The 16,555-nt window shown below is 44.7% G+C and overlaps 1 protein-coding gene across 2 annotated transcripts in view; it reads right to left on the reverse strand.

The window, feature by feature from the left end:
• Positions 1 to 3,697: 3,697 nt before the first annotated feature.
• The window catches only part of PARD3B (par-3 family cell polarity regulator beta), a 387,748-nt gene continuing 374,890 nt past the window's right edge, over positions 3,698 to 16,555 (reverse strand). For both annotated transcript variants that reach the window (XM_058809265.1, XM_058809264.1), the window contains one exon: positions 3,698 to 5,325. In XM_058809265.1, the coding sequence (XP_058665248.1) occupies positions 4,971 to 5,325 (355 nt within the window). In that variant the 3' untranslated portion in view covers positions 3,698 to 4,970. The remainder of the gene's footprint in view (positions 5,326 to 16,555) is intronic.

The raw sequence follows: 16,555 nt of genomic DNA on the forward strand, positions 1-16,555 counted from the left end.
ATGCCTTTTCACTGAAGTTTCTATTTTGAAAATTATTCAACCTAACATAACACTCTTGCCCAGATCTCACTGCAACCCACAGCCTGATCCTACAAAGATCTATCTTGCACATAATGTGTGAAAATAAGAGTTACCAGCTTCAGTTAAATGACCAACATACCTCATGTGAAGAGCCTGTGCAGAACTTTCAAGGCATCCTAAATCTCTGGCAGGGTCTCCAGCCCTCTCAGCTCTCTGGCAGCTGCTACAGGCTGCAGAACACCTCAGCTGGTACCAGCAGCAAGAGAAGAGCTCCATGTTGAGATGAAAGTGCCTGGGGAACTTCAGCACTGAACAAGCAGCTGCCTAAGCTGAAATTTTCTGAGCTGACAAGGGACTTTTTCTTGCTTCTCCTCTCAATCCTGGGGTATAGAATCAGGATTCAGGCAATACAGCTGAAGACAATGCAGATTTGAGACAGAATCAAGTTAAGCCCTGGGATGCCTTTTTTCCCCTACAAAGTAGCACATGGCTGCTGTGGTTTTGTTTTTTTGTTTAAAAAAGTCATCTTACCAATTCTAATCCAGCTTGATCATGTATCATCCTCTAATATCAAATCACATCCATGGCTGAGGATGACTTTGTAGACACAAAGAAGGGAAAAACTCTACATACAAGTACATAATCATATATAGTCTTAAAGCCTTTATTTTAATTCAAAATAAACCAGGTAAAATTTATATAGCCATATGTAACAAAGATCAAAATCTCTGACATGGTACTAGAAAAAAACCTGTCAAATTACGTGTTGAATTTCTCCCCCAAAACAATCACACATGATTTTAAAATCAGTTTTACTTAAACACACAGATATTGTCAGGATCACAAGTACCTCTCTCTCCCTCACAGTAACACAATAGTGTCTTCCAAAGCCTTCTTTCCTATGCAGAGATAGTGAATAGCACTTCTGATTTTGCATGTAAGGCTTAAGGACCCTGCAGGACAACTGTGATGGGGAGCACAGGTGTGGGGCCTTTTGAAAGTGCAAAGCAGCCCCTGCTCAGAGCAGTGTCAGGATGTGGCCCTGGCAGAGCAGTCGCTAGGATTCACTCACAGCACTGACTCTGATAAACAAATCTGTGATGGCTGGGAGGAAGAGGTAGCACAATTCATCTGTAAAAAAATTAGGCAGCATGTGAAGCTATTTCTAGATCAGGAAGCTGGAGTGAATTGGAATTCAGGACTGTATGCACTTTTTCACGGCAAGAGCCTTTTTTTTTTCTTCTCTATGCTTATTTTCCCCCACAAAGGGCAGTTGATGTTTCTTTACGCATTTGAGGGGTGCCTAGAGACTTCTGCATCATAATATATCACAGTGGTAAAGTCAGCTCACAGGCCAAGATCATGGCTCACTAGTGGGTGGTCACTCAGAAAATCCACAGGCTCTTTTTTCTATCTCTTAATCTTTCAACTGCTGGGCCTGGCTGGCCCTGTGCCAGAGCCAGAAATGCAGGCTGCACGCCACCAGCTCAGGAAATCAAAGCTTCAGCTTCACGTGAGTGCGGGCCTCTCTCCCTCGGTCTCGATGCCTGCTCACACACACACACACAGGGCTGCTCCCGTGGCAAACCCAACTCTCCCTTCACACCCACTACGTCAGGGACTCTGCTGCTGGACTGGCACATTTTGGATGAGGGAGTGCGAGGCAATTACGTGTCAAGAGCATTTCAGACTCATAATTTTCCCAAACATATGGACATATGGGAAAAGAACAACTTGTTACTTAACGGCTCTTTTGGATTTTGCAAGTGTGTATTTTCAACCGTCAGTTGTAGCACCTCGTGAATTCTGCACGGTACATATTTTTCCACAATATGGTGCTAAAATCATACATTTTATACTGCAGAAAAGCTGACTATATATACTGTAGTTACACATTATACTTTTGAAAATACTGTACCTCTACCAGATATTAAATCAGGAAATGGCAATTTTCTCCCAGAACAATGGCACCAGAGATTGATGAGATGCTCTGTAATACTTTTTGGTCTTGCTCCCCCAGTTAGGTCACACTGTTTTTCCTCCTTAGCTCCTTACCTGTAGGATGCATCCATATATTACACTTACATCTTTTTTTTTTCTTTTTTTTTTTTTTGATTGGAAGAAGCTCTCTACTGATTTCTGCTTACTGAGCAGAAGCATCATTTAATAACCTGTTGGGTAAGGTAAGATTAACAGCTCAGAAGGTGTTTGTTTGATTGGTCTGCCTCAACTGAGTGGAGCCAATACCATCAAGGGGAGCTCTTAAGGAAAGATTCAGGTTACGAGGAGACATTGGGCAGGTCCCTCAAAGGCTATAAATAATCTAGGAGCTGTTTCCATCCAGATTTTATTTGGCCCTGGCTCATGAAATACTGTAAATAAGTTCTGTTCACTCTGCTGTGATGCCATTTGAAGGGTTAGTTGTGAGTGATTTACAAAGGCAGTAGCTTATTTTCAGAGCTGTTTTTAATTGTGGCCTGGCTTGATAAAGCCACTGTCGCAAACATTAGTTTCTTTGCAGCTGGATCAAATGTATCAGGGGTTATATTTCAAGGAGGGAAAGGAAAGTATTTTAATTTGTTTTTGCTTCAATTTCAACAGGCCTTTATAACACCAGCGGCTATCCTGTGGCTGCCAAGTCCTGGCTGAGTATCCTACAGCATCTAAAGCTTTCTGAGAGAAGTACAGGGCTGTGCAGAGCACGTACATGACAGGCACAGTTTCCTTGGGGAATGTGCCTTATTTATGGAAGGTACTGAGAGACATCCAGATTTACACCCAACACTCCCTCCAGAGGTTTTTCCCTCCTACATTACTAGGGAAGAGAGCAGAAAGAAATGGAATAAGAAGCAAAAACTCTTGCTTCATAATCAGTTGCATTCCTCTTCCTCTCTCCCTCCCACCAATGCTTCTTCCTGACTGGATTTAGAGCTGTGCCTGCCCCTGCCCCAGGGAGTCCAGCCCTCTATGTGAATCATGGAGGTGCTCCTCTGCCATGGAAAGCTGTCTCCTCTCTCCTGCTTCCCAGCCTGTGGTGGGTGGAGGCTGATGGGAATGCAAGCACTAGAGCCTGCCAGCCACTCAGGCAGCTGCAAGTGCTTCTTGTGCCTGAGGGTTACGCCAGGCTCTAACCAGCACCATCAGCGGAGAAGAAAGTAGGCTGGGATTAAATGCTGCTTCTCATCAGGGCCATTACCTGCTAGCAGGACATACTCCTAGCAGAAACCCTCCTGATGGTATTTAACACCTGGGAAGTGATCTATGTGATTTGATATGTTGCATACCAAATGTGTCAAAATGACATCAAAGAAATCCTTATGCTTAATCCTTGGCCAGGTCACAGTCTTTTCCTGATGAGGAAAGGAGGCCTAGTGGTTTAGTGACACTTCCAAAAGGCAGAAGTCGAGGAATTAAGGACACTTGGAAATAACATATTTCTAGGTCACAATACTGCATGGTTTCCTCCTGACAAAATCCTTGAGACAGATCTCTAAATGCTCAGAGCCCGACTGGGTCAGGTCACACAGGTCCCTGTGGCTGGGGACACACATTTCTGGCTGCAGAGCAAACCCAGGCTGTTTGGGGCAAATGACTGAGCATGTACCCCACCACCCTGTCCCCCCACCATGGCTCTGCTGTGCTGCTGACACCCCCTCCCCACCCACACCTTCTCTCTTCCAATGCACAGCTGCAAATAACTTGCTACAAACAGCTCTTCTCACATCTTCCTCCTGGGCCCCAGGGTCTTGAAGCCCTTCCTGTTACCTTCCTTGTCTTTTCCCTCACCCCTGGCTGTGAAAAGCGCCTTTCCTCACAGACCTCATGGCCTCTGGTTGCAGGAACTCGAGTAGTTTGGCACTTGGCACAGTGGGCCCGGTGCAGCCCAAGGCTGAGCTTCCCCCATGCATGGAAGGCAGCCCCCAGGAACAGGTGCCTTGTGGTGGCACTGGGCTGGCTGGGACAGACACACTGCTGGCAGGCACTTGGCTCCAACACCGCCTGGAGTGGGCCAGGAATGGGCTGCCTTGATGGAGCCAAGGCAGCACCTGACACAGTAACGTAATATGAATTATGGAGTCCATGCCCATAGTCACCCCCCTGGTCACTTCCCTATAGGCCAGCTCCACTGAAACCCCTCAAGCGACACTTCCTGACAGCAGCTGAGGATCTGGTCTCCAGGGTTTACATTTGAAGACTGCACACTGTATAACTAACCAACACTCACAAGCACGCACTCCCCCCTCTACAGACTCAGTTCTCAGGTGGATGCCTGTCCTCTGACAGCCTGCCCAAGCATAGGGGATAAGGCTTTTTACACTACTCCAACTGCAGCAGGTGCAATAAGAGAAGACTCTTGATACACAGACTGCAAAAAATGAAGGCTACAAGATAAATGCTGCCACCACCAAAAAGACAGAGGCCAGATCACAAATCTGGAACTGCAGCATCCTTAAAGCAGAGCTGTTGGCCAGGACGTGCCTGGAATGTGGCCACCATCTCTGTGGCAGTCCCTTGTCATGATCACACACTAGATACACAAGATGCCCAGCTCTGCAAGAAGTCCGTACTGCATGCTGTGTTCTCACTTAAAAGGCTCTACAACAGCACTCTGAAGTAAACTCTGGTGACTCCGCTGCCCTTACACAGACAGCTATGTACTGTAAAGGTGTAACTGGATTCAGTAAATAGCCCTGAGGTGTATTAAGTGTTGTGTTTCATTCCCAGCAGCCACTTTCTATTTTTAAAAGGAATTAAAAAACACTCAACTGTCTGGTACCTCACATACTCAAAACACATCGTACCTCACGTGGCTTTAGTTCGCCTGTTAGAAAGCACCTAGGCTGAGCCCAGCTCAGTAAGAACGACTCCAGGTCTTGTGTGCCATTCTTACAGGCAGCTACGCTTAGGAACAACTCTACAAGGATGATGTGCCCAAGTCCAGTGCAGGGCTATACAGCTGCAGTCATGGGGTTCTTGTGCCTGGGATCCTGTTGCCTGTACTGGTACTGGTCTGGACTGGTCCCACGGTGTCGGACCATTTCACTGTAAGCTGGTGCTCGGTGGGACTGCGGAGGGGAGGGCGGCACGTCCTGCCGGAGGGGTCCTTTATGCTGGTTTGCCACGGGCTGGCCTGGGTAATACTGAGGGTACCTCAGTTCTGCCATTCTTGTGTCCGGCACACGGATGTAGTTCCCCTTGGATTGGTGGATAACAGGCTGTCCTCCGTGGTAGTAGGGAAGATCTCTCTCTTTGTACGTTACTCGTGGCCCTGTTAAATATTCTAGTGGCTCTGCAGGTCCACGCCTGAGGAAGAAAAATCATAATAAAGCACATAAAAAGGCAGTCTACTAGCCCAGTGATACATTATTGTACACACAATCTATGTTTACTTTGGGAGAGGAAATGCCACCTCAAGCATGACAAGTCCTGATGAATGAAAAGAACTTCTGAAGGATAACAAGCTTCCCACCTGCATGCTACAAAAGTCTGTAACGGCCAGGACACTTGAGGAAGGGTCCAGTACACATCACAGCCCTTTTACAATGGGGGAGCACTGGAGCCCTTCAGCTTCCAAAGTCAGTCTCCTGTGATCCATTTGCCATAATGGAAACAAAGCTCCTTTAAACAATGCATATTTGACTGAATCTTATCTAGCCTGAGGATAAACAGATGAGTTGGGTCTGCAAGTCTGCAAATCCCATAAGCTTTACATGCACAAATATTCACGCTTTCCAGGCCATTTCCCACTATTCTCTCCCAATATGTCAGCCTGTAAAACTTTCCAAACACCATAGTTGGAAAAACTGGGGAAGAACACTGGGGATGTCAGGCTACAATACCTGTGTTTAATGGGCAAGTTGCCAGTGAGGTTTCAAAAAATCTGTGATCTAAAAGGCCTGATATTACAACAGCCCTGTAACTTGTCTGCATCAGTATGGATTTCACAAGCCCTAGTTCACGTGAAAAGCAACATGTGGATGTGTCATCTCCGAGGATGTGCCATCCCCGAGGATGTGCCATGGAGTCCTCTCTGTAGCCTTCTGCATCTTAATTTCATGATTTTCACTAATGAAGCATTGATATTTTTTCCTATTACAACTTAACTTGTGATACTTTTGAAATGGCAAAAATAATTGTTCTCACAGACATGTCACCAGAGCATCCCCAAAAGTTCAATTTAATTAGGAGTTTTTGCCAGTCTGACTGCAAATGTCTTTGCACTTTGGACAAAACCCCTCATTGACTGCACAGGAAGCTTCTCTCCAAATGAGAGCTTAGGGAAGAAGACAGAGGTTTGACCCAAAACAGGGGCTGGAAGTTGATCAATTATATAGATCAATTACACCTGCTCTGTGTATTTGGGACTGAACTCATCAACTGTTTAAATATTCTTTGCATAGATTATGAAAAAAGTAATCATTCTGGTACAACAGATCAGGTGTTCAAAATTTGTCAATGACTCTCTTGTTCACACAGAGATTTTACAAGCATGCTCCTTCTTTCTTAACCTGGGCTCCCAGACTCCGCTGGAACTTGTTTAACATGTAGTAAAACAAAACATGTGGTTTTCTGCTGCACTCGTTTAAGCCCATGGGGTAAATCATGGACATAGGCAATGAACAAACATTATCTGCCTTGAAATGAACCTACAATTCTCCTCCTGGAATAACTTAGTGCAAATGTTTCCTGTTTAAAATGGAAAGAGCAAAAGGAAGCATTCCAGGCCTTGGACTTTTAGGACCCTATGCTCCCCAGAGACTTTCTGCTTTAAAAACAGAACATTATAAAAGACAGGCACTCCCAGCTTCCCCCCCACCTCCTGGTGAGACAGTCCAGACAAAGTGCTGAAGGGCCTGAAGCCACTCTCTGAGATACCAAACCACTCTTAACCGTAGGTACTGAGACAATTACCGTCACTGCTCACACACCTACACCTTGCAACAAAGCCTCATTTCCAGAGCAGCCCAAAGAGCTGCTCCACGATTTTTTCCATATGCATGAAGGCTTGTTCACTAGTCAGTCCCATCACACTCAGCTTTAATGTCTCTGTGCACAAAAATGTACTTCCAATCATAAAAGGCTCTGCAGTGGTAGGAACTGCTTTGTGTCAAGCAGCACACCAAGAGGAATAAGTGTCAAACCTACACCCATCACCTTTTAATATAAGGATCATGCTCAAAATCATGTACATTGGTTTTATAAGGTGTTCTCATTGGCAGCTATAATCAATGAAATTCTTGTGGATCACATTAAAAAAGGACTGAGCTTGGAACCTGACCCAGAATTCACTGAAAACCCAGTGGTAGCTTTTGGACAGAGTTTTAACTGCAAATTGTATTACTCTAAAAAAACAAATTCAGGATGAATTGGCACCAAAATGATGGCTGACAATGGGACTGAGCCACCAGCATGACATACTGAGCCTCCAGTACATAACTCATGCCTCAACTGACACCAGAGTTCTGCAAGATGCAGGAAAAGAGGGGTGCTTTGCCATCCAGCCAAAAGAGCTGTTCCCAGGAAAACTCAGCCAGCCCAGTTTTAGGAATGAGTGTTACACTGCTGCCACAGAAGCTGTGGCTGTGCAGAGGGTTGTGCACTCAGGCTGCTCTGGCCCAGGACTGTGAAGTGAAGATGTGCCTGGGCAATCAAAGTGTGCCAGACCTGAGAAATGGCCCCAGGCTGCCTGAGCTGAGGCCATCAGATCTCCATTGCTGTTCCCTCTCCTAGCAAACTAAATCCACCATCGCTTCACTTACAGCTAACACCATCTATATCTGGGTAGACAAACTGCAGAACAACATGTGGGAAGAGCAAAATCTTTCTTTAAAAGATAGAACCCCAAGTTGTTCACTGTCAGCACCAGTTTCCTTTCTCTGAGGGCAAAACACCCATAGCTGGTGTAATTCTTGAGTGTCCTGCCCAGAGTCATGACAGGTTGTACACAGAGACCTGACAGAAATCCACTTCACACAAACCTTTTAGGAAAGCCCCAGGAAGACAAGGGTATGTGAGTTATTTTAGAAGCCTTGGGGATAATACAAGCAGTAGTATAGCCAACAATTAGCAGAATTTTTGCCTGAGTAAAACCTTGGGAAACACTGGTAACTGTCCAAAAGGCTGACTCTGGGCAGCATGACTGAGGGAGATTTCACAGAAGATATCCTCATGGTTGCTCCACACTCTCCAGGTCACTTTCCCTAGCGATCCCAGTGAGTGTTACACTCACAGGTACAGAAGCTACAATGACAACACTTTTTTTCCCTTTTATGACCAGCACAGCATGTTGAAGCCAAATTATTTCCCAAGGATTCATTCTTCCTCACCTACCAAGCAAGCCTGGTGAAGTTCATTCTCAGGGAGCTGCTCACAGTGCAACCAACCAGCCTACAGAGTCTCCATGAACCTCTACCTGACCAGTCTTAAAAAACAGGAAAAAACTGCCCTTCCCTCCTCAAGTGTGACAAATTAAGCATCAGAAAGTTAATCTTTCTAAGGTAAAAGAAACAACTGCAAATACCAAGCTCTGCCTGCAGAAATGCTGTCACCATTAGCAGTAAGTCTGGGACACTGAGGCCAGTTCCCAGGAGGAAGAGGACAGCTCCTCTGAACCAACACCTTCTCACTCGATAGCTCACGGTGTAAAAGTACATGCTGTTGTTTATCCTTAAAGAAATTGCCAAAACAAACCAAACCAAACACTTTCTACTTGGCAGTCCCTTGTAGATGCTGTGCTTGTTTCTGCAAGAAGGAAAAAAACTCCTACCTTTTCCCTCAGCAGACACTACCACCTCTGAGGAGGTCCTAATGAAATTCTCCTCTCTGCACTGTTTTTGTTGGCTTCTGATGAGTTCAGAGTTCACAGGGCCATATCACACCTCCCCAGTGACCCATGGTGTGGGGGTCAAAACAATAATCTCAAGTGGAAAATCAGTGACCCAGGGGAGTGATCAAAAATCCACAAATTGGGTCAAGCAGGTCCAGCCACTCAAAAGGACCAGGCCAGGACTGTGCCCTCTGAGAGGGCATGCTGAGTAGGAGCTGCTCTGACTGTCAGCTGTTTTCCAGATTTTTGGCCATTTGTTTGACCTGGGGATACAGTGCAATTAATGGCAGGCAGAAGGCAGGGAAGCTGACACAACATCCTGGGAAGGAACTGATCTCAGAGCTCAAAACCTGGTTTTGCTGATAGTTCAGCTCTGCTGGGTCCCACTGGAAAGTGCATTATGGATGTGGGTCTAGCTAAAAGCAGCGGCTGCTGCTGCAGGAAGCAAATGAATGAAGGGAGAGAGAAGCACCAGGCTCCACAAAGCACTGAAACTGGTGGGGCAGAATGAAAACACTTGTCAAAAATGTCATGAGCAAGGTGTCCCTTAAAATGGTGCCCCTTCTGCTTTGAGGAAGCAAAGTCTCATCCTCCGTCCCCTGCAGAGGAATTACACATCACATACAGGCAGTTGTGAACATGTTTCACTTCATATGCTGGTTTGCAGCTCTACCAGTTTATCTTTTAAAACGATTCACCAGTTAACAACTGTGATCCATTTTGAGCATTAGGAGCACAAAGTAGACTTGTCCAAGAAAAGCAGATAATTTGTGACTGATATTCAATTAATGTGTTGTTATTTTCTCTATGACAGGTAAAGCCTAAAGCAGGTTTGTTTTTCTCTCTGCTTTATTTATCTTCCAAGGACAAAAAATAGAGTATCTTCTAGCTTCACTGCAGAATTTTTAAGAGCTTCTGGGTTTATTTAAAACTGAACCACAGGATTTGGAACACTTAGGAAAGACTTCCTTTACCCAAAATACTATTTAGTGACAGGTATCTGAAGGTTTCCTCTTTTTTTTTTTTAACCCCCATTTTAGCTATTCTTCAACTGTGGAAAATCTTACAGAGTAGACTGGCATAAATACCTGATGCTTCAAAAACCTAATCAGAAAAAAAAAATTACATTTCAGGTTTACTGCATTTCATTGATAACCTCCATTTGCAGGTCACCTTTAACATCCTTGGAGACATGTGCTTGGGCTATCTGAAAGGAAAGGAAAGCAAAATGAAGGTCTAACTGCTCGTGCTGTGCCCCATCACGTTGGGGGTTTGGATTTCATTGTGACAAAGGGTTTTTCTTCCCTCTGTTCTACAGGGAAAGTCACAGAGGTCACCCTCTTAGTACCTGATAAAAATAAAGGAAGGGAATGCTCTCTTCTTACATCACTATCTCCTCCTTGCTGCTGAGGGAGTATTTTGCAAGGGATATAATCTCACAAGAAAACCTGCCGCCTTACTTTGTTAGAGAGTACTTCTTGAAATAAACTTCAAAGACAGCCACAGACTAAGTAGCAAATGGAAAGCCCACATTTGGCTGCAGCCTCTTTCATGTCTAAGCAAGACATACAGAGACTCTGGGTGATGGCATCAGACAGCCCAGGCTGTGATTAAAGAACAGGAGAAAGCAACAACATCCTATCTGTGTCCAAATTCTCAGTGAAGAACTCCACTGTATGCAGTGTGATTGTGTGAAGTTTGTTCTCAGCCAGGAGGAACTACTTTTAAAGAAGAAAAGAGAAGCTGATGTAAGAATTAAATTATGCAAACAAACAATCTTGAAGTATCAAATACATTACACTGTGTCTTTATAAAGCTCTTCTCAACAAACACTAAAAACAATTAACTGAAAAGATCACGTAGTGCCTATCTCTTCAGATAAAGTATTAAAGATACTGCAGTGCTGTTTGTAGTCAGTGGCTCTAAGAACTCCTGTTGCTTAATATTCAACATGCATATAACATAAATAAATTAATGAAATTTCAAATCACTGCAGATTTCAAAGAAATCACTGAAATGCATTAAGGTGGGTCTCTGTATCTTAATAGGTGAGATAATCCTATAATAAATATTCTTTGCCCTTTCAGATCAATACTTCCCACAGCCAAATAAAGGGTTTGCATTTAAAATTCACTGGGAATCAAATTTGGTATCTTAGTGCTGGGAAGAATCTACAGCACAAGGAAGTGCTCCGTGGCTGCTGTCCGTGAGAGAGGCTTGTACCCCACAGAAGAAGGCAGATGTCTTGCAATGTCATACTAACCTCTACCACACCATACACACTTTATTTATGGGCTGAGCTGGTGGAGGTGCTTCCTTCTCCTGTTCTTTTATCAACAATACAAGGCTGAAAAATCAGATAACATAAACGAATACAATCCCTGGCTCTCATGTAGCACATGTCATGCAGAGAGAGCTGTTTTTAGTTTGAGGACTGTGTTTGGAATTCCTTCAGTGTCAGGTTTCCAGTTACCAGACCCTCTTCCCTGGGCCAGGCACGACTGCGGTCGGACTGGATTAGCAGAACACTCTGCAATGTATATTACACAGCTCTGACTTCTGCAGGCTTTGCAGACCCATAAAAATAATGATCTTTTAATGACCTGCATTTCAAGGTGGTGGGGGTGTGTGTGTGAGTGGAGGGTGCAAGGGTGGAAGAATCTCTCCTCCCTTTTTAAAGAATTCCTATTTGGTCTTGGTTTGGAGAAGGACGAGTCCAGATAAGTTTGTTTGAAATTCGAGCAATACATTCCAGATGCAATACAGGCAGGCCTGATTCTCCTGTCTTGCATACACTTTTGCAAAGTCTAAAGTGGTGCCAACTGGCCCAAATATAAGAGTTTATAAGCACAGTTTCTCTCTCTCTTCAATATTACAGCTTAAAATATTTAGAAACAAACAGTTAAAGCACCACAATCCCAGCAGGTAAGTGCAGAGAAGTGTTTATATTTCTCTAGTTGAAGTCCAGCCTTAAAGCAGCTGGAGAACTGAGTCCTTTATTGTTTGCAGAGGGCCACACCACAGAGGTGTTGGGCCCCAGCTGCTCCCTGGGCCATTTTTAGCAATTGGAGATATTCAGGTGTCACGCTTGCTTTTACATCTAAGACCAAGTGTACAATTTAGTCACGTACCAGCTTTCCATGCAGGAGAGCAGACTGCAGAAACAACAGTAAGACAGGCAAGCAGTGTCTGACAGGTCTAAAACTTTTCCGTAAGATTAGGTATGACTTCTTATGACAGCACGAACAACTTATTTTGTCTGCCAGAAAATAGATTGTTCTCAATCCCTAATGGAGCAAACTATGTCACAGATTGGTTAACATCAGAATTTAGAGTGCCATTAAATTAAACTCCCTCCCATCAGCAACCAAACCATAAGACAGCATTGCTGGTTTGCTCCAGCATTAGTTTAGTTTCCACAGCAAATCTCAGACCAGTTTCTGATAATCTCATCCTGCAGACAAAGCTCCCCTTTCTCTCCTTCCCTAAATCCAACCTACAAATATAGGAACTGTGACAACCAGGATTAAAACCCTGAAATTAACAAAAATAAAACTTGAAATGTGCTAGCTGGTGCTCTATAAATCCCTAAAAAGCATTCACAACAACTAGTGCAATAATCCTTCCTACTCAAGTCCTCACTTGTTTTGTTCATATGCTCTCAGGCATGGTACATCTCTTCTACCAGAAGGCATAAAATAAAGTAGCACCTATTGAACAAGACATTGTTATTCTGTGATCTCTTCAAGCTTAAAGGGATCTTAAGTAGATTGGTACTTTAAGTAGCGAGTCATTACAACATGTGTCATTTCAGATGTTCCTCATTATTCAGCACAACATAATGCCGTGTGAGTCATTAACCTCTGGGCACTGGTAACCCACTCTCAATGCTAAGCAGTCATGCTTGTTGCTCAGGAACCCCCATGCTCCGCTGGGGAGAGACCTGGCTGAGATTTCAAGGTCCCTTTGGTCTTTTGTTTTGCAGATCAGTGGGGACCAAAAGCTCTTCCTATAGACTAAAAGAGTTCTTGGCCTTTGGTCTTCTGAGTCACATTTCTGAGAAGATGCTAACCAAGTTACGTTGGAGGGGAGAAAACTTCTTTTTAAAGGACATATGCTTCTTAAGCCAGCAAGAGAAGCAACTGTTTAGGCTTCTCGGTTGAATTTTGCATTTAAATGCAAATTCAAACGAATACAAAAAAGTACTGCCACTACAGGAGCAAGATGCTGAAGTGAAAGCTGTGCTGTGGTAATACTTGCCCTGTCTTACCGTGTAGCAACTCCCAACAGACAGGAGTTGCTGCCCCTGCCCTGAGAACAGGCAGCTGCCTTCCTCAAGAGCAGGCAGTCTGGGAGAGGGGAGCGAGATGCAGAGGTGAGACACCAACACTTCAGCTTCTGTGCAGCAGCATCACAAAAGGCAGAAATACCACCCAGACCCCTTTGCCTCATCCCAACCCCTTCTGGAGGTCTCTGCTTTTTTGAAGGCTATCTGAGTAGAAATTACGGAGTCTGTGGGAAACCTCTGCCCTTTGCCTGCCCATTCAGAGCACAACTGCTATCCACCTGGTTTTGTGGAGTGCTTTCAGAAATGCATAAACCCAAATTCTATCCTGTTCTCATTTTTCATTCAAAATGAATTTAAAGCATGGTGACCATTAAGCTGTACTATTCAAATGATTTTCAACTAATAACAGAAATCATTAAAAGAATCTTCCTAAGTAATAATAACCTGGGCCCAGGTCTTTACTATTCAGCCACTGGGACCTTAACATGCTGTCTGATCTTTAGTGGGCTAGTAAAAACCTGTAAGAAGTGGTTATTAATGTTATTACCAAGCTTTTAGGCTTTTTTTTTCCTCTTAGAGCATTTCTCATTTAAATTAAAGCACTCCTTGCAGCACTTTCTCCCATTGCCATGATGAAGTATGGCTGTCAATTCTGCCTCCAATGGCACAAACTGGGTAGTAAAACCATGCTTCAGTAAAAAAGGAATACATAGCTGGTTATTTTTTCCTTCAACGTTTCTTTCTGGTCCAGACATTCTGTAAAACTCACTGTGACAAATCATTCTTTTTTTTTTTTTTTTCCTTTTGTAACAAAGGCAAAGCTCAAGACCCAGAGAAGAAGGATGGCTTTTTGGGGGGGGGGGGAGCAAGCGGTACCTTAAAAACAAGCAGCTCTTATTTCTTTCTTCAGGTAGTATTTCAGTCCCCATTGTTTCCCTACTGCTCATGTACTGATTTTCTCCTAAATAGCACAAACAGCCTGTAAGTACATCCTCCCCCCAATATTTTCTTTTGTTAGAACCTTTCATTTCTATACAGGCATTAGATTATACATTTCCTGGCTTGCCGCACTCCATTAACACTCTGGTAACCACCCATTTTCCAGCTAGCCATTAAACACCACCTTTCATAATTGAGATTTAAAGGCTCAGGGCATGACAAACAGCTGAAGTTATAACTTTACAGCTGCCTCTATAGAAGTGTGTAAATCTCCAGATTTGGATAGGCAAATCAGTTAATCAGACTTGCATTAAGCCACAAACTTTGCGGGTGCTCTGACAGCAGATGTCCTGAAGTTGTGCTTTAAATAACAAGGGTCAAACCCTCAATCCCACAGGGCTGGGACAGACGGAAATGTCCCACCCGGAGCCCAGGGAGCGGTAGCGCTGAACGCAGCTGCTGTGACTCGCAGCCGGCCCCAGCGCCCATCCCAGCTGTGTTTGTGCTGGCTCCTTCCTGCAGAGCTCCTGCACTTACACCAGCAGCAGCAACTCCCGGCTGGACCCGCTCTACCTGCTGCCTCTGCTGGAGGCAGCCCTGGGCTTATCACCCCACCTTTTCTGCCTGTCAGCTCACAGGCTGCTCTCAAAGCAGGACCCACGAGATTTGGGACTGAGCAGAGCTTCCCCCTGCCCCCCCCTGCAGCTGAGGACACTTCACGTGCATGACCCTGAGTCACTGCTGGCCAGTAGAAGTTCAGAACTGGTGACATTCGGAGCTGCAGCCACCAGTCTCTTTAGGGGCATGGGCAGTAAGAGGTTAAACTCCGGTCGTGAGGCCCAAGGGCCTGTGCTCCACCTCTGCACGAGTTATCTCCCTGTTGCTGCATTTAAAAATACTGTATGTAATTAACGGTTATCAGGTTGTTAAGCAGCGTGCTGAAGTGTGAACTTATCATTCAATTGTTTCCTTTATTTACAAAGCCCTGCCATTCTCTTAGGCAGCAGCCTGGGACAGGCTGTTGACTTGCTCAGGAGTTGATGAGGAGGGTTTGGCGCGCCAGATCCTGGGAGCAGAAGCAGATTCTGGAGAAGTGAGACACAGACGAGAATCTGCAAACACCCCCTCAAGATGTCCTGTAGAACAGCTGTGCTTGAAAGAGACACGCACACATGGCACCACTGCCAAGTACATCACTGTGAGGTTGCTTTGAGACCTGAACCACTGAGTATGGAGGAAATGCAAAATACAACTTCCAACTGCTTTATGGGCACAGGTGGAGTTTTTACTCATGTATATGGTATTAGCTCTAATGCCTATAGATATACACAAATATGTTCCATTCCCACATGAAAACAACATAACTGCTGACTTTCATACACATCTGAGCTCAGTTCTTCCCTATTTAATTTGCTGAACATTGTTTCCTTAAGCAAATCTGGAAGTCAGAGGTCATCGCATTAGACCACAAGATGGAGGTGGGTGGACAGGACAACAGCACAAGATGCCACAGCCCCCACTGTCCTCTCTGCCTCCTTCAGCAAGGACTAGGCTTGGATTCCTAGAACCCATCACATTTTTTACCACTATCCTCTCCTGGCCTGGCTACTGCTCTCTTCTTCACTTTCCTTGCCAGCAGCGCCAGCCCTGGCAGTGCCAGCCAGGTGTCCCAAATGACATGAGACATCATCAGATTTGTGTGATTTTCTTCCATGCATTCCTGGCCTGGGGCAGCACCATGCACCCACAGCCAGATTTATGCGTATGGTCCCTGGGCATGCAGCATCCTTTGCTCTTTGGGAACTGGTGTATTCACCAATGTCCCTGATCTACATGCATCCTCCCCAACACTTCCAATAAATGAGATGTGTAGCTTCTAAACAAACTTCCGTGCCATCTGCACACTGTGCTGCATGACAGACAACAAGATAAAATTTGCAACAGCAAAGATCTTAGAGCAAAACAACCTTTTAGAGAAAGCAAGTACAGGCTGTTGTAACAGTTCTATCAGCTTAGTTATGTATCTAGAACAGAAGACATCAGGTTCCTGAAGTTGAAAGAGGAGCACACAGCTGAAGAAAGAAAAAAAAATGCTTTAAAGACACACCAAAACACTGCATCCTTGGCAAAGGAATGTCATTAGCTGGAAATTAGTGATACCTGAGAGAGGTGACAGCATAGCACTTGGAATACAGGGTAGAGGCAAGTCAGCATTGAGACAGAGAGAGGTTTTGGACAGCACTACCTGGTATAGACTTCAATTTATTTTGAAATTGCATCTGCAACAAAGTCTTATGTGCAGGACTCTATGCTGGCAGCAGCTTCAGCTGACATTACAAGGAACAGCACCACAATCAAAGAGGCATCCCCACCCACCCAGGAAGGCTGCTGTGTGCCATCCCTGAGAAACAGAGAAGCAAGAGTGCTTCCGGATATGAACCTGGTAAGAACCTGGCCAAGATTCTAGACAGCATATCTCA

This window comes from Ammospiza caudacuta, chromosome 8 (assembly GCF_027887145.1).
Source record: "Ammospiza caudacuta isolate bAmmCau1 chromosome 8, bAmmCau1.pri, whole genome shotgun sequence".
Classification (NCBI taxonomy): Eukaryota; Metazoa; Chordata; class Aves; order Passeriformes; family Passerellidae; genus Ammospiza; species Ammospiza caudacuta.